The sequence below is a fragment of the Empidonax traillii genome, unplaced genomic scaffold, assembly GCF_003031625.1.
Source record: "Empidonax traillii isolate 1590-97213 ecotype Southwest subspecies unplaced genomic scaffold, ASM303162v1 scaffold496:size689020, whole genome shotgun sequence".
Classification (NCBI taxonomy): Eukaryota; Metazoa; Chordata; class Aves; order Passeriformes; family Tyrannidae; genus Empidonax; species Empidonax traillii.
The window spans coordinates 631708-659496 of NW_020955689.1; the positions used below are offsets into that span (position 1 = coordinate 631708).

At 35.1% G+C, this 27789-nt stretch overlaps 1 protein-coding gene across 1 annotated transcript in view; it reads right to left on the bottom strand.

The window, feature by feature from the left end:
- The window catches only part of CNTNAP2 (contactin associated protein like 2), a gene marked incomplete at its 5' end in the record, with an annotated part of 444129 nt that extends 420508 nt beyond the window's left edge, over window positions 1–23621 (bottom strand). The window contains one exon of the mRNA XM_027896436.1: window positions 23472–23621. Coding sequence (XP_027752237.1) covers window positions 23472–23621 — 150 coding nt within the window. The remainder of the gene's footprint in view (window positions 1–23471) is intronic.
- Between the last annotated feature and the right edge of the window lie 4168 nt (window positions 23622–27789).

Consider the following 27789-nt stretch of genomic DNA (forward strand, 5'->3'; position numbering starts at 1 on the left):
TGTCCCAGTGTGCCAAAAGATGAGCCAGTGGGGAAGACGACTGGCCTGGATGAACAGGGAGATTTTGAAGGAAATTAGGGGAAAAAGACACTTTACTGACTATGGAAAAAAAGGGCTGGCTACTCAAGAGGAGCTTAGGAATATAATTCGGTCATGTAGAAGGAAAATTAGAGACAAAGGCACAATTTGAACTCAATATAACCACTTCTGTTAGGGATAACAAGAAGTGCTTCTACAAATACATCAATAGCAAAAGGAAGGGCAAGGAAAACCTCCATCCTTCGTTGGACATAGGGGGGAACACAGTCACCAAAGATGACTGAGGTAGTTAACACCTTCTTTGCCTCGATATTCATCAGGACAGGTGGCCCTCAGGACAACTGGCCTCTGGAGCTGCAGACAGAGATAGGAAGCCGAAAAGCCCTCCTGTAAGCCAGGAGGAATCAGTTAACAACCTGCTGAGCCACTTGGATCCTCACAAATCTATGGGACCAGATGAGATCCATCCTAGGGTGATGAGGGAGCTGGGGGAAGGGCTCTCCAAGACACTCTCCATCATTTACCAACAATTCTGGCTCACTGGTACTGGAAGGCTGCTAAAATGTCTCCCCACAACCTTCTCTTCTCCAAGCTGAACAACCTCAACACTTTACTGTTTCATCAATCTTTAATGATGAAATGAAACACTTTTTTGTTAGTTTTTGCATGACTTCACTGCCTGGAATGTGAAAGTACTGAAAGCAAACTTCGTGGTCTTGTTATTCACTCAAGTTTTCAATTTATTTCTTTCCAGCACACATATAAAAATTCTCAGTACAGAATTCTGTTGAGACTTTACTAGTAATCTCCTTCCACCATAGCAATTCCTACCATTCCACATATTCCATGTCTCTACTGCTACCTGCACAAGGCAGATACATTAGTACTTTTTTTTGCCTTGTAAGCAATGCTGATAGCATCTGTGACACACAGAATGGCATGCACTATGCCAGCTGCTGTGTCCATCAGAACACACCAGAGGTGGGGAGCACCCTGTTAAACAGTAAATACTGTTCCTATTATTAATAGTAATAAATTAGTGCTTGTTAACAGTAAATTCTCAGAAGAATAAAAATAGCTTAAAGAATATATCTAGAACTCAGACTAACACTTGCACATTCTATTAAAGATCACCTTGTCCCCAGAAAATTAAAAAATAAATAAAGCACAACTAGCATCACTGGGAAAGTCAGAAGCACAGACACAAAGTAGCATGATGAAGATTTTGCTGCATAGCCAGCAAATGAAAAATATCTGTTCATTCAGTCTGTAAAGCCTTCGGCTAGGCCACTTAATCTTCTACATATCAGCCTTCTAACATCTACAGAGCTGAGAATATTTTGGTGTTCTTGGATGACATATAAGCACAGTAAGAATTAATGGACATCTTGGCTAACTCACCAATATCACTAGATATCTTGAATATCTAAGAAACTGGGCTGGCATTCTATTTCTGCATCTTGTAGCGTGACTATTAAAACTCTTACATTGAATGGTTGGGGTAGGGGAGAGAGGTAAGAGAAAAGAGAACAGAAGGCTCTTTTTTTTTTCCCTACTTGTTTAGCCTGCCACTTGGGATCGGCAGAGATGAAGACTGCCAGCTGTGAATTTTCCTTTTGCTGCTCTATTCAGAGCTAAAATGGGTATTTTCACATAGAAAACTTCCACAGGCAGCATATGCTGTGCTAAGTGTTTAGAGCATTTTGATTCCTAGATGTATATATTGTCACTCCCAGGTACGAGCAATATCATTTAACACCTTGTGATGTTAGAGAAGATGATACACATGGCAATAAAGGTGATAGACTAAAATGAAACTAAGACAGTGCAATTCACCAAACTTTACACAGGACCGCATCTGGTATCACGAAAAGCCAGTAAATGCATTAACAAAAAGATTTTCCTCTTCAAAGTTTTGCAAAATGCAATTTCCACTTGGTTTCTCCTTGCTTTCAGTTCCTAAAAATGCTATTGTTCCAACTCTAACATCGAAAATATCATCATATAAGATCAGTTAACATCCTCTCTTACTTGCATTACATTTGAGGCCTATCTAGGTTTATAAGGGACAAGATGCTTATATATAAAATTCAACAAGTTAATTTACACTGCACTGCATGAGTACCTTTATTTAGGGTCCTGTTGGCATATGTCCACATACAGGATTTCTTAAAGGAAACTACTGTCTCAGAGAGAAATTCATAGAGATGATTGGGTTTCATCTCATCCTCCCCATGAAAATCCTTGAAAAACTGTACACTAACAATACCTCTCCAGTGAAAAGGATCTGCCTTAAGGAAATCCAGAAGCCTTGAAATTAAACTGAGTGCTGTTCTCTTAATGAAAGGTTTTATTGAAAATGAGCTAGGTAAAAATGATTTGGGGTTTAGTGCAAATACTTCACGTGGCTGAATACGCCAAAGATGCTTAGCAGTTTAACCTTCTAAAGGCATGATTACTAAGAGACATTCAAAGTAACAAAGCAACCAGATCAGAGCTGTTATTATAATTTTTCCATCTGCTCTGACATCAGAGTACTTGCCCTTTAAAGCACTAGATTTTTAAGTATTACTCTCTTCAGCCACTGAATGAGTAATAAAAATTAGTAACTTGATACCATTGAAAAATATGTAATTTTAACCACTGTATTTTTAGCAGTGGTACTATACCTTTTCTTTTAAAAAAAAGAAGTGTACCTGTATCATGTCTGTGAGACATCTGATTAGAGGCAGGTAGGCATGTTTCTTCTTTTACCAGCTGTACTCCAAATTTTGGTTCCTTTGCTTAGTAACAAAAACTGAGCAAAGCAGACCTATTGCAAATGTCCTGTAATATATTGAAGTAAAAATGTCAAAATGTTTTCACAGATAGGTGGAAAGTTCTTTTCAGTAGTCATGACTACTGAAAGCCCACTGTGTAGATTATAAGAAAGTAAAAAGTGTGCTCAGGGAAGAAGAATCTGTAAATGTATTTCCTTTATGCAAATGCAGAGTAATGAAGCTAAACTTCATGTATGCACAAGTATCTATAATTAATTTCTTAATTTAACTCTTGAATAAAACTACCATAGATTGACTATTTGTCATGTCACCTTCCAGATGCTACTTGAATTTATTCCTGATATAAGGTTATTGCCTTCAGCAAAAACAAACATTCATTTGGGACCTTCTCTTTAGTAGTAAATCTGCACATGAAGAAATGTCAAGGTAAAATCGGCAGAATTTCTATTCACTTCAGATGATACAAAACCACTTTCAATATATAAAAAGATATTGTCTACAAGCTTCCTTCCATTGAAGACTGAAAGCTGCTTATGGAGTTCTAAAATATACAAAAGAGAGACAGATCTTGAGGAGAAGCTTTTAAAAACACACCAACAGGATCAGTAAGGCAGATGTACATGGGAGGGCAGTATAGGTTCCTGAAATGCAATTGTAAACACATTTGATTGGTCTGATTTGACAGGACAACCATAGCCTAAAGAGGCATCTTATCCAGAAAAGCAAGGAGCAAACAAAAACCAAAAACCTGTTTCAATTATAAGAGTAGAGTAACATATTCTGAGAGCTTAGTGCTTTCTTCATACTTCCTACATCACTCCCAAAGTTACTGAAAAAATTCCCTTCGTGTTCAACTGCTTGACACAATTTTAAAGCAGATTAAAAGTATCACTACAAAAAATAATTAGAAACACAGGAATTTCACTTACAGAGAAAAAAAAGTAGGTAAAGTTGGGCAATAGTTTTACCAGACGGTTTTATTCCTGCAGGATTAATCACAGCTATGCCAAGCTGGTGGTAGAATTCCTACTGCTGTGATGCATGTCCTGGCTAATTCAACCATCTACTAGCACTTTACTTTAACATATGAATACCTAGTAATGTACTGAACAAAATTATACTGAAACTGGAACTTAAGAGAAGTCTAAAATGAAAGTAATTTCTTTTTTTTCCTATTACTTGCTGAAATGAACAGGGCATTGGGTCTCCATATGATCCTTCCCAGACTTTGTGGAAATTTATGGAAGGCAAGACGGTGACAAAAAAACATTCTCTTTATAACATGGAAATATTTTGCTGCATGCCAGTGGGTTGCATTTTTAAGCCTTTCTATTACATGAGATGGACCATCAGTTCTTTGAGATGTCTCCATGTATTCCTAGTTTTAGTGCACGGCAAACAATGAACAGTGGGTGAATATCACCAAAATGCCTCTGTCAAATTGTGCAGCTGACGTAAGTGCAAATTGTGGTGCCAAAAGTCATGGGGTTTTTTTGGAAGTATATTTGAGATCCAAGAAACAATTCACAGATTTCTGGTAGCTGAACACATCTAGCACAGGCTGTGAAAGATGCACTCATTTTATCTATGTAGACTGTAGGCACTTTTGGAAAAGAAACACTGCTGTGCTCATAAACGTGTTTGTTTGCAAAACATGGTCCAATTTTAAAGGCTTTCAGTGCTCCTGCTTGACATTTAGACCTTTTCCCGAAAGAGACATGTAGTTGAGATGATTTTCCATATGTCTCAGGTTTATTCAAAAGAAAGGCTAACATTCATGAGCTAAGGAAACATTAGACCAAGGTCCCAGTTGAGATCAAACCAGAAGAAAGAAATGCATTAACCCCTTCACAAAAACCTTTTCATAACTTTGACTAAAAACGGCCTTTTGCATGACTAACCTTTGATAAGCCAGGAGAGATATGACAGGCACCTTCACTGCAATATATTCTCAATGATTTCAAATGAAGTAAACACCCTGGAACTGACTGATAAGAGCCTGAAGCTTGGTTTATGTTATTGTTAGCTACCCATAGGGAGAACCTTTTTCACACAGCTCAGGGAATCTGATCTTTTCCTGGAGTTTTACATAGTTATCTTCTGCTTTTTTCAGAGTAGGACACTTCTAACATACTGAAACAGAGTAGTGTCAGAACACAGAGATGGTGTGTCAAGAGAAATTAATATAAAAACAATTAAAGATAATGTAAATGAAGACATATTAATCAAATACAAATTAAGCAGGTAGCACACTTAGGAATAATTCCTTTTATTGATCAAATATATTTTAAGTTTCTCGTGCCATCCTCTACCATGAAGCTGCCTAGAGCATCATGCTTCACATCTGCTTTTGCATCCCTAGTTTCTGAGAAGTAGGAGACAGGACAAAAGCAAACATGTTAGACCACCATCGTGAAGATGTTCTATCAGCCTTATTTCAAGAAACTGAAGAGCCCACTCAGTAAAAATCAAGGTTAATTTAGTATTTCAGAGCACTGCTTCCAAGTTCTGAATAACAGAAAATATTAACACAGTTTTGAGAATCCCAGATGTCAGACCTATTCCTGATTTGGACATCAATATTAACCATTTTCAAGAAAATTAACTGCAAAAGGAAAAAATTAGATAATGTTCTCAATTGTAATGCACACGAAGGAAAGGGAAAAGAGTTAAGCTCACAAAGAAATTAAGAACAGAGAACAGGGTAAGATACAGGCTGAAAAAGTACACTTTATCAGCTGCAGGACCCCAACTCTATTTCTTACTTTGTTGGCTGCTAGACTGGAGTTTTTCTTCCTTATTTTGTTAAAAGCTGAGCTCTCATCCATCTTCTCTGGACTATTTAATAATGTGAGAATGAACCTTCTCATCCTCACTAGTACCACAACTTTTATTTTATCACCTATTTTCTTCAGGGACAGAACAACTTTCCCTGATTCAGAGTACTAAGGCTACAGACTAGTTTTGCTCCATGCTGATTAAGCAAGAAATCAACAGACTATTGAGATGCACCTGCATCTCAATGAATCACCTGGTTATCTGCTTTCTAAAAATGTAGTTATCTAATTAAATATAACTTTTCCAGAAAGATTAAATGATGGCAAATTCACTTTGCCTTGAGAATTCTTTATTTTGACCACAAACCACTGCTCTTTATTCCACGTGTATTTCCCATTGAGTAGCTATTGCTAATCTACTGAAGACATGAATATCAGGCCATGTAAGCATGGTTGATTATTGTGTGCCTAATTAAAGAGCCCAAGCAGGCAGGTCAAGGGATTTCAATGGACCTATGTTTACATGTCTCAGGGCTATTACAGGAGGATAAAGACTTTAAAGTGTTTTTTCAGGGATTTATAAAACTGATGTTATTTTTCTAACTATTAAGATTTGTATGAACTGTGGATGTTAATGCAAAAGAAAACTGTTTTGTGGAAAAGACAGGAAAGAATAAAATGGCAGAAGCCTCTTCTTACCACATATTTCAGAGACGTTAAGGAACAGTACCAGAATTATTAGCTTAGATGATTTTGCCTTCTGTCCAGTCAACCCAAAAATAACTTCTTCAAAGAATATGAAAAGCCCACAAACACAGACAAACAACTGGCAGGATGAAATAGGATAGATCTCTGAAAACAGAGGCAGAGGTGGCCACATCTTGGTCAAGATACAAGTTTAGCTAAACAGAACAGTATACATTACCAAAGAAACATTCACGTATTGTATTGTTTTGGTTTTTTTTTTAACACCTTCCTTTTTCTCCATAATCTTTCATTTTACTGAAAAAACCCCACATAGTATAATTTATAATCCACTAGTTTTACCCTCAAAGAGAAAGCTGCAAGAACTCAAATTCTATCAGATCTTCTACAACTTCCTGTAGCAAAGGTAGGAACTGGAGTGACACACTAACTCTCCACTAAGTAAAAGCTAAAGTAGGAAAGTGGATACCTAAAAGTATACACTCAGAAAGAGAATAACTGTCAGCTCTCATCCTGATATTGAGCTAATAAGATACATACTGTAAAATTTTCACCAATTCATTTACAGGTGACTTACAGAAGAAGGAACATCTCCTTAAGTTTAACAGGAATGTACTGACTACCTTAGTAATACATAGAACAGATATCTTAGGGAATATGTACTCCTAAGATATGGAGAAGGAAAATGAAGTTTCACAACAGCAACATTTCAAATTAAGACATAAACATAGCACAGATTGTTTAGTTCCTTTTTCTATGGCACCCCTGTCAAGACAAGAATATCAACCAAAGTTATTTTTTAGCCTCACCTCTCAGAAGCGTCATCCTTGCATTTGACCTTTTGTTGGCATCTGCATTTCTTTCTGCCAGATCACTGTATTCCTGGGACAGACATGTGGGTCCCTTGGCTGTATTTTAATTAAGATTACCCCTCAACATTCTTCCCAAGTGCAGAATCTCTAACTCTGTCCTTATTATAATGGCTGAGGCTGCATCTGCCTTAAAGTTAAAAGACTTCTGTGGCATGTGATCATAAAGCATAGAAATTATTTCTGAGGTCTTCAAAACTGTCTGAATTTACTAGAGAAATAGCCGCTGTTGTAGGTGTAATTCAGTCATTAAATAGTGCAATTAGCCATTTTATTATTCATCAGTGTGGGTCTGTTTGTTTTGAAGTACCAAAAAAATAGACACAGGGAGAAATAACTCCATTAAGATTCTGAGCAATACCTATGTTTTCCACTACACTGTTACACAAGATTTTTCACTATAGTGAAATTAGTAAAAACTCTGCTAGTACCAAAGTGGTCAAGTGCAGTTAAATCTTTCAGGCGCCTTTCCTAAATGGAGCTATAGCGCATCATTCTCAGGAGGAGTATAAAATCAGCCTGGATTTAAAAGCAGTTCTACATAAAGGCAGAGAGAGAAAGGTATAGACTAAAATGACATTAAAATACAGGTTAAAGGAAACATGGGTAAATGTGTACTTTAAAAATTCGGTGAGGCAGTGTGTGCATGGGGGATGCTTACTTCAAAGTGAAGCTTTTTTACCTTCATCCAAACAGAAAGGAAATATTCAGTATTATATTTTACATTTCAAACTTAATTTATATTGACATGCGACATAAGCCTTGAAATTGCTGTCTTTGCAATTATAAGTATGAAATTCATGTCCCTTTTAAAACAAAAAAGGTGTTGACAGTACAGTGTGGATCTAAGTTTTAGCGCCAGAAGCAACATGCTATCAGTACGTCCCCCAACGAATGTTTGAGAACTTTATGTTTTCATTTAGAGATGAGACCACATGATAAACCTATCAGAGCTACCATCCCTCACCCTCGCCTGGCAGCCTGGGTGATAGAGCCTGCTTTACATTCCGACAGAAGACAAATTAGAGTGCGCTGCACTCAGGCTACGTGCTCTCCTCTTGCAAAAGAACTCATTCATCTCTTCACACTGATTGAGAGATACTGAGAAGTATGTTGGGAAGCGGGGGAGGAGGGCTGAGTCAAAAATTACGGGGAGGGAAGACGAGTAAGAGGAAGAACAGTAGGAAGGGTTCTGCCCAAAGAACTGCTTAAGGAATTCAGGGCCTCATAACCAATCACAGATAAAAAAACCCCATGATAATGTGTAGAGACAGAATAAAAGGTAAAGACACATTCTCAAAAATGCAGTACTATTATTAAAAAAATTATTATGCTTCTAGAACCAAATTAACCCAGAGCATGAAGGTGAAGAAATCACGAGATGCAGGTATACAAGCACATACTGTCCAGACTCAGATTTAAGCAACAACGAGATGTTTGAGTTGCTTAAAAAATGAGTCTGAGAAAGGACTCATTTAACTCAGCATTATTCAGACTGTACTCTAGACAGCTGTCAAATGAGTAATCCTATGGTACCATAACAAAGTACTCTGGATGTTATCTGTGATTTCACTAGAAATTATGAAGAAATAGATGCTACTTACAGCTTTGATTATCTTATCTACATCCAAAAATGACTTGTCTACCCTCTATATGTCAGATCTGAATGTCCATCTATATGTCAGATGTGCACACAGGAGTGGTACTATTATCTGCAGAGTTCAATATCCTTCATATACCACAAATTATTTTGAGTCAGTTTTCCTTCAGCTTTCAAGACAGATTGAAACACTGACTGATGAAAAACTGGAATAATTTTTATCCTTCAGCTTCCAACTCCCACAAAAGGTAACTTATTTTTGTAAAAAAAAATATGCAAATATATATTATGCAATGAAATAATAGATATGATCTGGCCCTCTAATCACTCTCTCACAAAATGTATTGGCATTAGCATGAAGTTAGAGGACAGTAGAAAGTGGTGTGTATCCCCTAATCAAACTGTTCCTGTAAACACAGAATTTGCTCATACTGACCTAGCAAGACAATAAAAAATAATATATCTCCACAGGATTTGTTTTATAATGTATAGTGTTCTGATCACAGAGCTAAGCACTTTTCAGTAATACTTTAAGCAACTTAATGTAATTTCTATTTTTCTACAAGAGTGAGCATTTTAAGACTGTGTGTTTTCATATAATTCAAAGTGATATTTTAAGTATGACACGGTTCTTTTCTTTCCCTAAATACTAATTCATTATGTATCTCCAGAACTCATATGCTGGCAATGATTCTACAAAATTCAGCAGTATCACTACATCACAAAGTTTCACTGAAAAAAAAAACGGTGCATCCCTTTGCTACTTCCAAGTTTAGTTCTGTTTCATGGGTGATATACACAATACAGTATATTTGAAGTCTTACATGCCAGTTACTACCAACTTCAATCAAATTGCAAAAAGGATTTTGAGATATGTGAATATATAACTCCATGACAAAAAAAAAACCCTTAGAAAAAAATACAACCTTTGTTTTTCTTAAAGTATATCTGTCTTCATAAGTTGTGAAATAATGCATCTGAAATACTGAAGTATATTCCTATCCTTTTCTCTCTATACAGATGAGATCTAAGAGACAGAAGAATCTCTCAGGAAATTATAAAGTATCCATTATTTTATTCTTCTTGAGTTAAAAAATTAGCCACAGTTTCAAACAAAGTTTTCCTTGTCTATTAGTAAAACAGAAATTCATTCTATTTTATGTTTACCTAAAATGATTTCACTCTTTAATGCAGTACCCTTTTTATATTATTAGATATTTTATGAATACAAATCTCTTTCTATAATCTCTATAAATTAACTGCTTGTCAAAAATATATTAATAAGCAGCAAGATTCAGTCACATTACTCTTTCAAGAATATTAATTTCAGTGCATCTTCAAAGCATATTCCCAGATTTGTCATCTTTATCCCTTGTGCATAAGATGATTAATTTTTAATAACACTAGTATCAATAACAATAACAGAAGATTTGATTTGCATTGTGTCATTCTCTTATAAATCTAAACTGACTCACAAATGCCCTTTAAAGAAGTCTTGCAATAAGTCTCTCAGATTGTAATTTATTAAAGTGGAGCCCTAAGTAGTTTATCAGAAGATATATATGCAACAACTATTTTCCTTGGGAAAAGAAATCAACAAATTATTCATAAAGGAGATAATAAAATTATCGAACTTAGTCATTATAGGAAATTATTTCTGAATTTGATCAGTAAATAAATAATTTGTTTTCACTTTACAAAATGAAATTATATTAGCAATTACAAGTGCATTATGCTTTACTTTTGTCCACAAGTCACATACTACTGTCCTTGTTACCCACCTGGGTCTTTTTTGTTACTAACTTGTCACTGGCTGGAAATCAAATTACGATATCTTTACAACATATATATATATATATATATATATATATATATATATATTCATATAAAATTTGCAATTCATGATGTTTGGAAAGCATATAAGCCTTCTAAAATAGGGACAAACAATTTTAAATGCCTTTCTAGATCTAACAAACAAACCCGATATTTCAAACAGTATGTTTGCTCCTAAAACACTTCATTTTTTCATCCAGTACTGCTTTTGCAACAGTTCAAATTTCAAAATTGATAAATAAACATAAAACACTGTTAGTAAATTTACAGTCATTGGGGCTTAAAAGGAGTTTTTTATAAACATTTCTAGTAATCAAAAAATAGGACTTGAATATTCAAGGCAAGGTAATACACAGGTCCTGAAAATAGAGCCATTTGTGAAGTGGCCCACAGTAATTTTATAATTAGTCACCCTCAAATTAGTACTTGTAACATAAATTTGTACGTAGGTGGACTGCACAGCAGATATTAAATAGCTTGCTAAGACTCACACACAGACACGCTGCAATGTGTTGAAGCCTCTCCAAATCACTACCTTTATTTCCCCTGGAGTAGACTTTTAGGAGCATAAGAGGGAAATCATCCTTTATCTTGCAGTCTTTAACCTAAGCTAGAAAATAAGGTAGCAGAAAAGTCAAATCTACCCTTATAACAATTAGTCACCAGAGATAATAAATACAAAGTGATTCTACTATGTAAAAGAAGCATTTTTTGGAAATTTGAATTTTAGTGATGAAATATAACAACTTAAAATTATAAATAGTTCTTCACTCTGACCTAACATATTGCATAATAGCAAGGTGCATTAAACGAAGAACAAAAGCTTTGAAGCACAAAACTAAAATACCATCATAAAGGTCACGCAGATTAAACCATTCACTTCAGGCAGGCCTGACAACACAGAAAAAGGGAAGGTGGTACACTCATGTATTTTTTTTTTGACTTGAATATATTTGTACTAGCGATTTTTTTGTTCAATACGTATTTTTAGTGTAAACCCTATGCACATAATAATATGAATTCTAATTAATTTTATTTTTAAATGATCCATGCACTTTTTAGAATTCTTCTTTCATTTTCATTACAAGCAAAGTACTTTTGATACAGTCTTAGGCATATGATGAGGGCAAAATACTGCTATTTATTTCACTACGTGATTTATTTCACTAAACAAGGACATCTTACATATAGTTTCCAAGCTTCTGAGATGTTGAAAGCTAATGAAACTGCAGATCAATAGGATTAGAAATGTGAGTCACAATCGTGATCTTTAGAGCAGTAAACTCTTAGGTTGTTTCTAAAACTGCTAATAATCAGATTCTTCCTTCCCTTGCATTTTCTGAAAGCAGCAAAGCGGAAAATGGAGCGAGTTGTATAAATGAGACTACTTTCTGAGCACTTTCATGAAAAATTGTGGAAGAATGTTCTGTATGCCACACTCCAAAAAAAAAATAGAAAGATGTTGGATGAAACAAATTTCCTTAAGAATACTCTCTCTGAATGTTGTTATCACCCTCTTCAAAAGCTTATTTTTTTTCAGCACAGTAAAATCTGGGTTAGCACTGGAAGTCCTGCAGAGTCCTTACAAATTTGTTCTTTTCTGGGAAAAAAAGTCTAAAGAGTGAAATGAAGACTTGGATAGTTGCCTAGCAGTAATGATGTACTGTACATTTCCAATAGCAGTATTATAATGTATACAACACTTTCAAAAGATATTAAAATAATGGGAAACTTCTTTGACCCAATTAATGAAAGTTTAACTGCAAAATTGCCATGGAGATCCTCAGTTGCAGTACTTTTCTACTGTCCTAATCAAAGGTGGCTTTTGAAAATCTATCTTTATTAATTTTGAACTACAAGGTCGTTTCAGATGTCAGAATATTAATTATACAAGGCATGTATGCAAACCAAGTAAATTTTTTGGGTGTCAGCTACATACAGTGCCTGAACGTAAGTCTGAAAGTCATCTATGAAAAACTAAAAATACCCTGCATAGGGCATAATCTAGTTCCAATGTAAGTACTTTCCTATTATAGGTCCAAGCGTAGAACAGAGGCAGCCACAAAAAATCTTCAAATTTCACTCCGTATGACACTCAAAATGAGTAGATTGCATCACCTCTGGAGTTTTCATCTTTGTTTGAGCATCAAAATGTTTAAGCACTTAGGAGAAAGGGTTTAGGTTTCTTTATAAAATTAAATTAGTTCTGTTGAACATATTTTTACTGTGTGCACATTTGGTTGTGGAATTTTGTAGAACCATCCCAGTGGTTTATGACACATTTCAAAAGCAGAAACATGAACTATTTTTATGGAGCAAAATATAGCCATAGACCCAAACAAGAATTCCACCTATCAAATGATAGGTGGATACGATGCTGTGATATTTTTATATTTCTGGGCACTAAAATGAGATATGACTATAATCTTGTTGCTAATATTTGTAGGATTCCTGAAAAGATCACTTACTGCATTTATAAAGACTTGTCTGAATTGACTTTTGTTCATAAGTGTAATAAAATAAATATAATAAAATCTGTTTAAAAATAAAATGGGAATATATAACCGACAAAAAGAGAACTACTGTTCTCAAAAAGATTTAAGATTCATTTATTATTCCAGTTGTATAATTCCTCTGTGACCTTTCTCCAACATGCATCGGGATATGCAGTATTCCATCACTTTGTGCTATCTCAAGCTTTTTCTTCCTATATCCACGGAATGACTGAGTCACTACCAGCATGAGCACTGTTTACTCACACCATGATCTTTAAGACATTCAAACAACACAAAAGCTCTTCTTCCTTCCCAGTTGTGTTCACTCCTTCAGCTAAGTTCTTAGCAAAAGACAATAGTGAATATGTAATCAAAAAACTAAGAGGAAAAGATCTTATGAAGTCTAAGGAGAATATGAATTGCAAAGACAATACTTTATTTTTATTATTCTTACTGATCAGACTTTCCAAAACACTTTCTGTACTTGCCTGTGATTTCTTTTAGTCATATCTCATAAATAGGAGAGTTTCAAAAAAGCAAGTGAGTCAGACTTCGAGCAACCTGTTCCTATGAATGAAATCATGGGAACAGGGGGTCTCTGAAAATCTCTTTTCAAAATTCTACTCAGTCCTGTTATGATGTCAGTGAAACCACAGATCTAATTAAATACCAAAAAAATCGTTTACTCTAAAGCTCCAAAGAAAGCTTCCGACTTACAGAATGAAACACAAGAAGCAATTTTTAAAAAACTGACATCAGTGTGCTGGAAAAAAAGATATGAATGGAAAAATGAAAAGCAAGTACAGAAAGTGTTTTGGGAAGTCTGGTCAGTAAGAATAATAAAAATGAAGTAGGTGTTAGAAGCAGATGTAGCATTTTCAAACATCATTAAAATTTGCTTCTTTTTAAGGCCTCATCTGCTTGGAAAAATATTCACAAGGAAATATCCTTAGTGTGGTCTAGAGAGTATTTTTGTTGTTATAGATTACAGCAAGATATTTCCTACACAAATACACAAACATCATACACACTGCTATTCTGCACCAGTATTTAACTTGTTTTTTATTGATAAATAAAAACCTGTTTACGGAAGGATTTTCAGTCATTGTGTATTACTAGTCACAGCATCTAATCTCACTTGGATTTGCTGGACAAGATCAAATGATGAGCTTGTAGGTCTTAGCCCAGAAACAGAAAGTCTATAAAATCATTTCTCGGGATCAGTCAACTTATGCACACCCTTGATATCATGGGTGATGAGCTCAAAGAGGCTAAGAGCATCCTTTATTGCCATGGCAACAGATCTAGTTTCACTTTTCTTCAGTTTACAATATAACCTTGACCGTGACCATCATCCCTCAAAAGTCTCATATTTCTCCTCTTCATTCATAATCATATTTTTTTAACAGCTCCATGGTTAGTATTTTTGCTAATTGCTCAATCTCAGATAAATTGGGGAAAAAAAATTAGGGGAAAAAACCCCAAAAGGATTGTGGTCATTCAGTGAATAAGCTGAATGGCAGTGTCTTTGGCAGGATTTAATAACCCAATATGGTCTAGCAGTTTTCTGGTTAACTACCAATTCCCTCCTAAATGGATCATCAATATTTTCATATTCAGTACCGCATTACCAAGACCTTCTCCAATCCAAATTAAACTCAAAGCAGACATACTCTGACAGTGACAAGGTAATTTGATGCCCCTAAACTGGGCAGTAAGCCAGTTGCCATGAGCAATCCACACTACAGATTTATGCATCTCCAACTTGTTAATTCCTGCTTCAAAGTGCTATACAGGTATAATCAGTGCTTTGCTGGTAAGTGAAAAACAAGGCTTTAAACCTTCTTTTTCAGCTTCACAGTTCCATTTTTCCAATTTATGCAGATAAATCAGGTCTAAACCACTGACTGTGAGATTCAATAAAGTTCTTTCTTTGGAAAGATATAAGCATTTAAAATCTGCTTCATGATTTACAAAAGCATCACTAATAAGTGTTCCTGTTAGAGCTCTAGGCTGCCACTTTTATACGATGGAATTTGTTGTCTTCAGTGGAAGGTGATAACAACCTGGGACTGCAGGCATGCAAGGATTTAATTGACAGCCAGCCCTAGACAGTAAGGGATACCTGCAGTTTGCTTATATAGTGGAAACAGCAGCCAGTAATTATAATTGGAGCTCCAATCCGGTTGCATACATGGGACAGAATTTACAATCAGCACTGAGAACCATTCTCAGCTCAGACCCCTTTTGAAATGACTATATTTTTGCTCTTTCTCCCAGTTTCACAAACACTATATTATTGTGATTTATGGCACACGTCCCGATTTTTTCTCTTGTCATGCATTTACGACTCATTAAATCATATTTCCAAAATTATTCATGTTTACAATTGTATAGATAAGTAGGATTCTCTGAAATGTGAGTCAGCTGTCTATCATCAGAATCAATAGCAGCTAGGCATCTTCTTGCCTGATGTTGTTTACAATACTAATAGGTTCTCATTTACATATTAAAACATTGAAATGCAATCGAAAATTTCTCTCAGGTTTAGAGGGGTGAGAGGAAAATAGGAGACTGAGGTGGGTTCTATCATTTGTTACTCCACCTGGAGTACTGCATTCAGCTCTGGGGTTCTCAGCACAGGAAGGACATCACCCTGTTAAAGCGAGTCCAGAGGAGGACCACCAGGATGACTAGAGGGCTGGAGAACCTCTCTTATGAGGAAAGGCTGAGAGAAATGGAATTTTTCAGCCTGGAAAAGAGACGGCTTCAGGATGACATAATTGCAGCCTTCCAGTACCTGAAAGGACCCTACAAGGAAGAAACAGAAGGACCTTTTACATGAGCATATGGTTACAGGACAAGGGGGAATGGGTTTAAATTGAAAGAGAGCAGGTTTAGATTAGGTATTAGGAAAAAAAGAATTACTGTGAGAGTGCGGAAGCACTGGTATAGGTTGCTGAGAGAAATTGTAGCTGTATCATCCCTGGAAGTGTTTAAGGCCAGGTTGGACTGGGCTCTTAGTGTCCCTGTCTACAACGAAGGGGTTGGAACAAGACTGGTCTTTAAGGTCCCTTCCAACCCAAGCCATTCTCTAATTCTATGATTTTAAAGAGGAAAATCACAGATACTATAACACCTATGGAAAATCCATTCAGAAGCCCCAGTAAATCACTCCTCAAAGCAAGAAAAAACTCTGAAAGATACTCTTAAGAAATAGTTTAAGTGTGTTAAAGTAATTAGTATTCTCTACTTGTTAGAATTATGGTTATTTTCACACACCAGAAAAGCATGTGTGTTTATTTTCTCAACACAATTCAACACACAGAGACAGACCTATCTGGGATTCCTAATGCCATCAATTCCTAATGCTTAATTTCAGTGTTCTAAAACCATACTACTCTAATTAGCACTGTCTAGTGATTAGTACTAGTTATTATTCCTAACAATTTTCACTGCTTGTTGAAATACCTGCCCTTCTCCTTCTATAGGTAGTGTTTTTTTACTTACTACCAAAGATCTTGTAGCTTGACCTAATAAAGCATCAGCACAAGGGCCATAGAGAATACAGGCATAATTGTCACTTTTGAGTGTGTCTCCAATAGCTTTCTTCTGGGTTTTCAACAGACATTTCTTTCTCCAAATGTGTTTCTTTTAGAAGTGTTACTAATTTTTACAAGCCCTTTTCCTTTCCCTTCAGAGCCAAGAGCTATACCCCACAGTGAATTTTCTCTATTTTTAAAAGAATTTTCAGTAATATTTTAAGACTGGATACATTTTGCTTCTGACTAAGACTCAGGCAGAAATATGACTACTATACTTAATGAAAAAAAGAAAATAAATCAGGTACACACGCGAATTACAGACAATGGAGTGCCCTTAATTCAGTTTAATCCTTCCTATGTTCATGCAGGTTTACTTTCTATGGTACATATTGCTGTTTGTTCTTTGCTCTTCTTTTGTTTTAAATGTCAGTAAGAGTACAGAAAACATATGGGAAAATTTGATGTTCTCTTTTCTGCTGCACATAGACATTTGTGTTAGTGCTTGCAAGAAAGTAAAGAGATCAAGTTCCTTCACTTTATTTTTTGAGAAACTTCTAGATGTATATTCTGTGGCTAACATCTTCAGCTTAACAAGAGATTTATGTTGTACAAAAAAGAGGGCACTTTTCAAAACTTCATTCATTTACTTTTCTGTGGATAGACATTTATCATATCTAATGGAGCCTTACTCAAAAGCTGAAGTTATTCCAGCAAGACTCATGACCCCATATAAACATTCCTAAACTGACATTACCATGCATTTGTTGTTTTATTTGCTTGCACATAGTACCAGCTTTCTCCCTACACCTGCTTTTCTTTGGGACATCAATCTATCTCCAGTATTTCTGTTTGTACTGTTGTATAAAATGAGTAAGTGAACTGGCATATTGGCATGTTATAACATCAGAGACATTACTGAAAATTAATCACAGAAAGTCACCATTAATTTTTCCTGGTCTCATTTGTCTAATATTCAAATTATCTGAATGAAATAAGCAAAACTTTAAACATGAGGAAACAAAACATAAAACTCTATGAGTTAATGGGCAGTGCTGATTGACTACCTTCAATTCTGTCACTTGTATAAAGGGATTATGAATTCAGCTGTGTTTCTTTGCTCATAGTGGAAGAGAGCAGATGAAATAATAAAGAATTTCAGTCATGTATTAAATAGCAGAGAGAGGCTTATAATTTCCTGCCATGTAGTTTTTCTTTTTTTTTTCTTGCTACAGCACCACTTCCTTTCTTCACTCGTGTTTATAAATTTTTCATATCTACATTCTTTGCTCATCTATTGACTTATAAGCCTTCCAGATTTAACAACCCAAAGCATGAGGGTTGTTAAATATAAGAACCATTCCAATTCTCTTATTTCCATTTAATGTGTATATCATTATTTTGTAGGACTGACCTGTGAACATACAGGAAGATAAATGTTGAAGATACACAGAAATCACAATATACTCTGAGTTACATTGAATTTCATTTGCGTTCTCCTCATGGATTTGTATGTGACCTTACAGTAAACCTATTATCATGGAATTATAGAATCTTAAAGAGTTGGAATGGACCTTAAAGATCATCTAAAGATCATCCCAACCCTCCCTGCCATGGGAGTGAATATCCAATAATGTGTGAAGACTCGTAATAAACTATAGATAGGGAGTTAATAGTAGAAAGGCATGTAAGGTTCTGTTCGCAGTGTGTGTGTGTGAAAAAGAAATTATTAGGCTGGAAGAAGCAATAAAGCTGACTGTCGGACCATCATCGTATACGGTGCCTGGTTTTTATTTTGTGGCTGTCCTAACTACTACTACAGACTATGAGAAGAAATACCTCAATTCTCATTGAAAACACACTTTCCACAGGGAATGCAAACTTGACCATTCTGTCTTGTGGTCAAACATGCAAAAGAAAACCCCAAAAGTGCACAAACAACAAATGGACAGCAAAATTATAGCCGTGACATACTAAAAATCTGATTAACCTCCAGAAATGTAAATACAACCAAACATCATTGTTACTTATTGATATGTTAAAAAGCTTCAGGCCTGCAAGAATTATGTCATCAGGATCTTTTATTTTTTAGGTAATAGATAACATGAGTTGCCATTAGTTGGGTCTCATTTATTTGTCATGGGACACTCAACAACTCAATTTTAGTTTGGGTGAACAAAGTTGAATATGAGCTACAGAAAAAGTAAATGTCACCCCTTTCTATTTGATAATACTTGCAATTATGATAGTTCAAGTGCTTTTAAAATCCCAGAGACACTACCTAGAAAGTCTGGCCATGGCTATAACAGCTGTTAATTACCAATTCACACAATTATAACAAGGTATAACTTGATGAAAAATGTAGTCACACCCCCCCCCAATGGCCTTTAAGAAGGGAAGATTCGCAGAAGAGCCCAGCACATGTGAAACAAATGGGGTTTTTTTCTCTTTTTCCTGACTTCCTTCCTGCTTTCACCACCTCTAATTCTGCAGAATTTTAGACCAACACAACTTCTCAAAACTAATGAATTCTACTCCAGGAACAAAACTCTGTACAGAGTGTGTTTTGTACAGAAAGGAAGGACTTTCTATATGCCATAGACTAGTCCCATAGGAAACTTGCTGCATATTCCATTCATCTTCTTGTCAGAAAAAGCAGCACACAGTGGATTGACAGATGCTCACTGCATACCTTTGTTCTCAATGAAAATTTAACACTCATACTAAAAACTCTCCCATCCTTGAGCCAGTCAAAAGAAGAGGGAAAGCAGACACAATTAAAAAGAAATACCACAAAATAGAAACAAGTTAAAATTATGTCTCTAACAAAATATTTCCTCTGGACACCAGGCAGCTATTAGGTGGTTTGGTGAAAGCTTAAGATGCCTCACAAAAGCTGTTTATCTCCAGCAGTGCAAATGAGGTTAATGGACTCATTTTCACTCTGTGATTCACTTTCTCTATTCTGCTTTTTTGTTTTATGCAGATAATTGGAAACAACAACGAAACATCATTCTCTAGAGCTTAGTAGGGAAGGGAAGTTCATTTGTTTCCAAAATTCAAGACAAGAAAAAGAAGGAAAATAAAACCAGTGGGGAGAGAAGAATAGTTATATAGAAAGGTAATAGGCAATTAGCACCCACCCTCCCACATACACCAGCACACATTCACGCAATGTACAGAAATGCCTGATCTTAACACAGCTTCCCCTAACACATGGGGCTTGAATAAAACATCACTTCTGTCTGCCCCTTCAGAGGATCTGAGTAGAGCTGGGAGACAGCACTGGAGGGGCACAAAGCAAGGGGAAAAAAGGACTATAACTATAATGAACATGGGGTATTCTCTGACAGAGAAATAAAGAATATTTATATGAATTCCTCATGAGTTACTTATGATTTTTCAAAATTAGAAAAGTTAGTTCTATGGGCAGGAGACGCAAAATATTCTGATTCCCACATCTCCTTTTTCAAATACTGCTGTACATGTTGCAAAAACCTGGGTTTGCTGGTCAATGACAAGCATTTGTATTCAAATGAATGACTAAACTGAGGAATAACCAGAACATGTTCAGGAACTAGTTTTGAGGGAAACTGAGAGAATGACCATGTTCAACTTATCCACTCAATCTTTAATCCATTCCCAATTTTGATGGATTGTTTATTTTATTATGAAACTAATATGGGATATTGCCTGGAAAAAGTCACAAAAAATACATGAAAATTATATTTTTTTCTGAAAAATAGATACTGTCTCTAAAATTCAGATTTAAATATGTTACTTCTCTTACAGTAAAATCTGTAGGTAATTTCACAGAAAAGGTATATCTTGTGTTCTCCTTAGCAGTGTGAGGCAGAACCCATTTCATTGTAATTATTTTTCTCTTTCAATTTTCCAGTATATTTTTGACACAATATTGTACTGCAATGCTGAAATGCAACTTTGAATCTTTTCTTCAGCAAAGACAGCATTGCCTGTAGTATATATTTGCTATATTGACACCAGGAGACAGGAATAAAAAGAGGCACAATATTTTGGAATCACGGAAAGGGAAAGTTTGCAGAAGAGAACATTTGCATACATATAGTATCTCCTTCAAAGATGAAAATAAGAATATTTCAATTAGAAGGGAGTTCAGAGCATTCTGGAAGTGCTGTACAACATCTCCAAACACAAATTCAACGGACTGAGCCTTCTCAGTATTTTGAAAGATCGAGTAATACAGCAGTGGGATTGGATGAATATTGTAACACTGCCATTTTAAAAACTCATCATTTAACTTCTGCACCTGTTATATTTTCATAATACAAAGACTTAATAGTCTAAGTAGCTAACTATTGTATTCAGTTCTCTAGCAAAGAAATCAGCTAGATTCACTTTCACAGTGAAATGTATCAACACCAAAAAATTGTTAATTCTTTCTCCAAGTCATCTAGCAGTATGCAGAAAACCAAACATACTGTTCTCTGAATTTGAGGAAGTTTCCTTATCAAATACAGGTATTTGCAGAAAAGAAGTATTTGATGCTTTCTTAACAGAACTTATTCCTAATGAAACTAATGAAAACATCTCCTTTGATGACTGCCTGGCCCAAATGTTTGAGGTTCCCCACTATTCTCACCTCTATATCCTCTTCTTGCAAATATTATTTATCAAAAGGCATTACTTGGAGTGCTTGTAAAGAAAAATAAGGAGGAATGTATACATAGGGAGGGAGCAGAACAAAAATACCTTTGCCTTAAGGCATCAAAAAGATAGACTTGAAGTTGCAAGAAATCTCTAATTAACAGATAAATATAGCAATATTCATGTGAGAACATACTAAAATACATGGGTTCTATAAATAAAGCTTCTGCGGATTCACAGCCTCAGACAGTTAAAATGCAATAAGTACGGTGTGGCAAATGCAGACTTATTTTGAAATAAAATTGGAAGTTTTGAAATAACAGGAAGGTCAGAACACCACTATCCCTTTCACATGCCTTTAGAAGACCTTTAAGACAATAAAACATAATAAGGAAAAACAAATGGCTATAGTTTATGCAACAGGACCATGCATTTGGATGAACAGATGTGAGAATGAGACTTCAGGGAATTCATGATTGACCTTCATACCCCACTAGAACAATATCTACACTTACACCTTTTTATTTTAAGGAAGGATGATGGAATTGGAAAGTACAGGTCAACAATCACAAGCAGATTTCACAGTACAGCTGAAATGACAACAAATCACTCTGACTTTTGACTGAGAAAGGGTATAAAACTACTTGGAGGAACTAGACAATCTATCCCTCACAACCAAAGAGTCAGAGGTAAAAGACATTTCAGAAGAAATCATTCAATCTCACTCTCTCCAGAAACGTAATAATGAACTGGGGATTTTACCTATCAAAATTAGAAGAATTTGAAACTGGATGTATTACATATGGCATTTCTTCTCATTTTCTCCTGTGTGCTTAATAACTTCTTTTAAATGGTGTGTCCCAGGCTGTTCTGACAAACTGAAGGTACTATGTTTTGACAACTAAATAATTTTCATGCTTTAGCATGTGGCAACTGGCTATGCTAGAACTCTTCTTTAAGGCAATATGCTAAAAAAAACCCCAGCAGTAGCTAAATTAAGGATATTGGAAAAGTTGCATGTTGGAGCAACAGGAAGTGTAACTATCATGACAGACCAACTTTAATTTGATAATAATGAAATGAAAATAACATTGAAAATATTTTTCCCTTTCTATTTAGGGTACTTCGTACACCACCAAATATTTCACCCCTGGGGTGATGTTATGACCATCTATATTATCACGTTTACAATTCCTTTCTATTAAGTATGCACCTTGTAAATTTGTACATGTAAATTTGACCAAAAAAAAATCAACTTTCAGCACTGAAAAATTCTACTTTTAAAATTTGTGTTTTCTGTCTGAAGCCTTCATGTACAACCTCACATGTGGTACGCTGCAAAAGTGCAACTTGAAACTTTTTTATCTCAACATCTGAGCTTGCTGAGAATTCTGCTAGAACAAAGATTGTAGGTCATTGCTTAATTGGATGTTTTATAAAAAGATTGGCTAATAGTATGAAAAGTAGTACTTACAGTTGATTCTAAAAACCCTTAATGACTTTCCCCTATAAGATAGTAAGTAGTGCATCAAAAATATCTTTGGCATGCTGATGCACTTTTTAATCGAGAAATTTAAATATTAAAAAAAAAATCCAAGAGTTTTGAGGCTTTTTGATTTTCATAAATTCTAATATAGAAGAGCGAGAGGAATAAACATTCAAGGTACAATTTTCAAGATCGTTTTTTACCATATGAACTGTCAACAGGCAGAAATACTGAACAATCTAAGGCTTCTACTTCAAGCCATGCAAGCTTCCTAATTACCCACAATCATGACATCTCTTAAAAATCAGCAGAAGGTTAAGACTTGTCCAGAACAATGATTTTTTTTTTTTTTGCTTGTTTTGGTTTGGTTTTTTTTCAGACTTGAAAAGCTGTTAATTTCTCTCCTCAGTGCCTTTTAATTGAACTAAAGTCCCCCTTTCTCTGAAACATTCAGAGAAGATCTGAGAAATCATCTCAAATTAGATTGACCACTGTATAGAACTTCTCAGTGTTTCTTTTGTCAGGATGAGGAGAAGTAAAAAGATTCTTAAAAATGAAATTAAGTTCAGTAGTTTACTCTTTGATGAGCAACACCTAGGCATTTAACACATAATAAAATCCACATGAATGAATTACATCCTGAGCTCCATTTGACCTATTATATAGATTAAAAGACAGAGCACTTTAGGTACATATTTGTTTTGATATTTTTTTTTTACCTCCAAAGAAATATTTATCGCCAGTCTTAACTTGTAGAGGACTGTTTGTTCGAACAGCTGAAGCTTCGTCTCCATCTATGGTGAGGACGGCAAAATTTTCCTTAGCTAGGAATCGAACTTCATGCCACTGCCCATCATTGAGACCAGAGCCTATAAAGAACACAAAAATATTGCAATATTTTAGTTAGTCCAGTATTTATTATCTCTAATTGTTTTGTGGGTGTCTCTTGCAGGCTCATTATATAAGGCTTAATAATGGCTATTGCAGAAATGAAATAATTTTACTGTGACAACAAAGCATTGTTATTAAAATACCTATTACCAAAAACTCCACATTATATCATAAATACAAGTCTTGTAACTACCAAAGTGTCCATGCTGCCAGGCATAATTGTATCTAACCACAGATGTTGTCACTCACCTTCCCCATCAAAAGGCCATCTTCTGCATTTCATTAATAAAGAATATGTCTTAACTGCTTCTATGATCAAGTTTAGAAGGAAAATATACTATTTCATCCATTTAACCATAGTCAGTAACAAGCCCAAAGGGCACATTATGCTCATGTTAGACATGTATCAAGTTAGGTATTTCCAAGAAAAGGGAAAGCAAAAATAGGAGCGGGGAATGCTCACATAGATGGTGAGTTCACAGCTAAACCTGTCACTGAGACGTGGGGCTACTCACAGAAGATGAAGGCATTATCACAGAGGCACTGCAAAACCAGAAAACTTCTGCCAAAACCCACAATCTTAGGGGAGCACCACCCTCTCTGCGCTAACAGCAGTAGAGATGATGGATTTTTTCATTCATTCAGATGTTTTTTTTAAAAAAAATCCCGGCTTCATACACTTCTTATATTGTCTCCAGCAGCTGGCAGGAAACCAATTTTTCTGGCAAGTTAAGAACTGCAGAAGGGTACTAGTTTGTTCTAGTCATTACCATGCAGATAGGTTATGTCGGGTCAACAAGTAAGTAGCAAAAGCTCCAGTAAAAACAAATTCCAAGTTATAGCACCTCTTACAAGTGACATTTTCTTCACCTATATAAAGGTGCTAAGTCACCTTAGCAAAATGTCATTTGCCAAAATAAATCACAATGCAATATAATGAGCTGTTTCTAAAATTAAAATGGGTTGTACAATATCAGCAGAAGTATAACAGAAGATAAACTTTTAAAATATTCAAAAGAATATTACCTTCTATGAACAAGGAATAATAGTCATAGCAAACAGATATACCTAAACAATTAATATTTTTTTGCTAAAGTTTTCACACCTTTGTTTAAAACACCAGATCAAGTCCTGAAATAACATGGGGTGTTATACCCAGAATATTCTTGGAATATTCATTACTATGAATAAAAGTGGCAGAAGCCTCTTAAAAAATGTATCAATAAGAAATGTTTCTACCAAACCTGTTCCAACCTACGGTAAGAACAGCTGAAAGACCTAATATACTAAACAGGAAAGAGATTTTCTTTCTGTTTGTACACTATTTTTCTCTCATTTTCATTACACTTGAAAAAGAAGAAACAGAAAAAAAATAATTAAGACCAAGATAAAATTAATTTCTATTCATAATAAACTAAGAAAGTAAAAGAAGACACAAACTTGTATAGACTTCCAAATCAAAATTGTTACAGCATGTGTTACTACAACTGCAGTTTATGAGAACATACTTAAAATCCCACTTTTCCAGCCTGAGGTGACCTAATATTAAAAAACTTTTTTTTTTTTTTTTTTTTTTTTAATCAAGGTATTCAGTATTGACGTGAATGGAAAAACAGTGACTAGAGATTCCTGGACAAAATGAAATATTCGCTATTAAAACACGAGGGCCAAAAGCAGTGGCATGAGCTGTTCAACTACAGAGGGAAGCATGTCTAAAAAAGACTCTCTGGAAAGGCGGATATTGCAGATACCAAGACACAACAGGATATGAAACAAGAGTGTGTCATTCTACCTTGCACCACCATTTGTATTATATCAAAGGAGAAAACTTTGCACATTAGCAAACTCTGACTAGAGAAATTATGTCACATCTCCAGGGATTCTTCCAAAAATGTCCACCTCCTATGAACATTTGAAACATCACTGGTTTTCTTTTGCCTCTGGACAGAAATTGCAGTTGTATGTGATGTATTTATGTGGCAAATGTCTCTCTCTTAAAGCTTTCATAGCAGGAACTTCCAAATACACCACTGAGCTTGGGAAAGGGGGAAAGAGAGGTGTTGTTCTACTGATTGTTTCATGAATTGGTTGTGATGGAAATGATGTACGGACTTGGCTTGGGGAAAATCAGTTTAATTTATTGCTGAATAAAATAGGTGTAAGTAAGGAGAAACAGAGCTCCTCCATACTTCTAGGTAGTGTTTGTACTGTGCTCTCCCCATGTGCAGTGAAGAGAAAATACCCCAAGTTGCATAACACCACCCTGAGAAACTGAGCTTGAAATGACTCAAGGCAAAAGCTGATGGAGGAAAGTGGATCAGCAGAGCAGGTGGATCTGCTGAGCAGACTGAGAAATGAGGGCACGAGGAGAGCTGCAGGTTATGAGCAAAAACTGATTTAACGCATTTTCTCTGCACAGCATTTAGCAAAATATACTAAGGGGACGTAATGCTGTCTGCAAGCTGCTAAAGGCATGATTGGAGAAGCATTGGTACTTTGTATTAAAAATATTTGCCCCTACAAGTTGGCATTATTTCCATCAGTCCCTGAAAGATGACGCTGTTTCTGCATTATGAACTCTTCAGTATATTCACACAATTTAACTACGAGTCTGTCTTCTTCTCAGCTACTTCTTAGCTACATAAGCTTCTTCTTATGGAAATTTGCAGTATGATTGAGGGGTAATTTTTGCTTGGACTGAATATTTTCTATAAACCAAGACAATATTAAGAGTAGAGCATGGCTCTTTATAATAAAAAAAAATTTCGGCTGGAAAGTTTAGCATGGATAACTAACATCCCAAATGCACAATGATGATTTCTCATTGCAATTTTATTTCCCTTATCTGAGCTGATAAATATATTTATTTGCTTTTTGGTATACAAGTTGAAAAAAAAAAAAAAAAGACAGGCATACTGCTGCCACCACAAATTCCCTAATGAGCTCTGGAAAAGATTGTTTCATATGCAAATTAAATATGTTAATAAAGTGCATTCTCTCTATCTAGGATTTCTATTTCAATGACATTAAAAGTAGGACTCTTGAGTTAGGCACTTTGATTGAACAAGAAGAAACAGATGTTTTGCTTATTATAGACATGGAAGAAGAACTAGATTAACTAACAGAAAAAAAGTACAAGAGTTTAATACGTAATGGAGAATGTAGAAAGATAAGATCTAGTTGAATTTTGCCTTGAGGAAAACGACAGTAGCAAAAATCTCCAATTCTTCTACAGTTAATCTTGTGTGCTCAGATCCTCCTGTGAAAGGTACTGACCAATGCTGTGGTTATTAATGAGTTCTAGATTATATAGGGTGATGATATATATGGACAAAATTCTTCTGAAGTTAAAAGTATAACATCTGCTACATTAGAACATTGTCATAATTTTGATATAGGACCTAAAATTCGGTGGAAATGTTTAAGAACAAAACTCCTGCCTAATCCCTCATTATTTCAGTACACCTTTGCAGTAATATTTCTGACTATAAGAATACAAGCCAACAATATCTTGTTTGAAACATTCAACTGTGTTCGAATATACAGCAATATGTCATTAATATTCAATCAGAAAAATAAAAAAAATCATCAGGATGTAATTACAAGAGCCATGCTTTTCTGTGTTTAGTTAATCATGTTTTTAAACTGGAAAAGCAAAATCACAGCTTTTCTATAGTAAAATTTTATATATTTAGATTTATGCAATAAGCTATCTAAGTATACCATCTTTTGGGGATTTATGATTCATAAAAGTTATATCCATTTTAAATTTTATTAATTTTTAGCTATCCCAATGATCAATAAGCTAAGACAGTGGCAAATGAAGTTCTTGAAGGTATTTTAATGAGGGAAAATCTTGTTCTCCAACAAAACCAAAACATTATGACAAATTTTGCCTTCATATTTAAGCTCAAGGTTCTTTTTTAAGGTGAGTAGTTGGAAACATGCCACAAGTTTGTCCATTGATGACATTTTATTTATACTGATTTTGATAATCCTTATCCAATCTGGTAATTTAACTCTTTGTCCTACATACACACTTCATAGAAGAAACCTCCAGATTTTTTTTCCTGAAAATGATATAAATTTCTTTTCTTGTAAATTTTTAGAAATTCTAGAAACAGCATTATACTCATAAATATATGT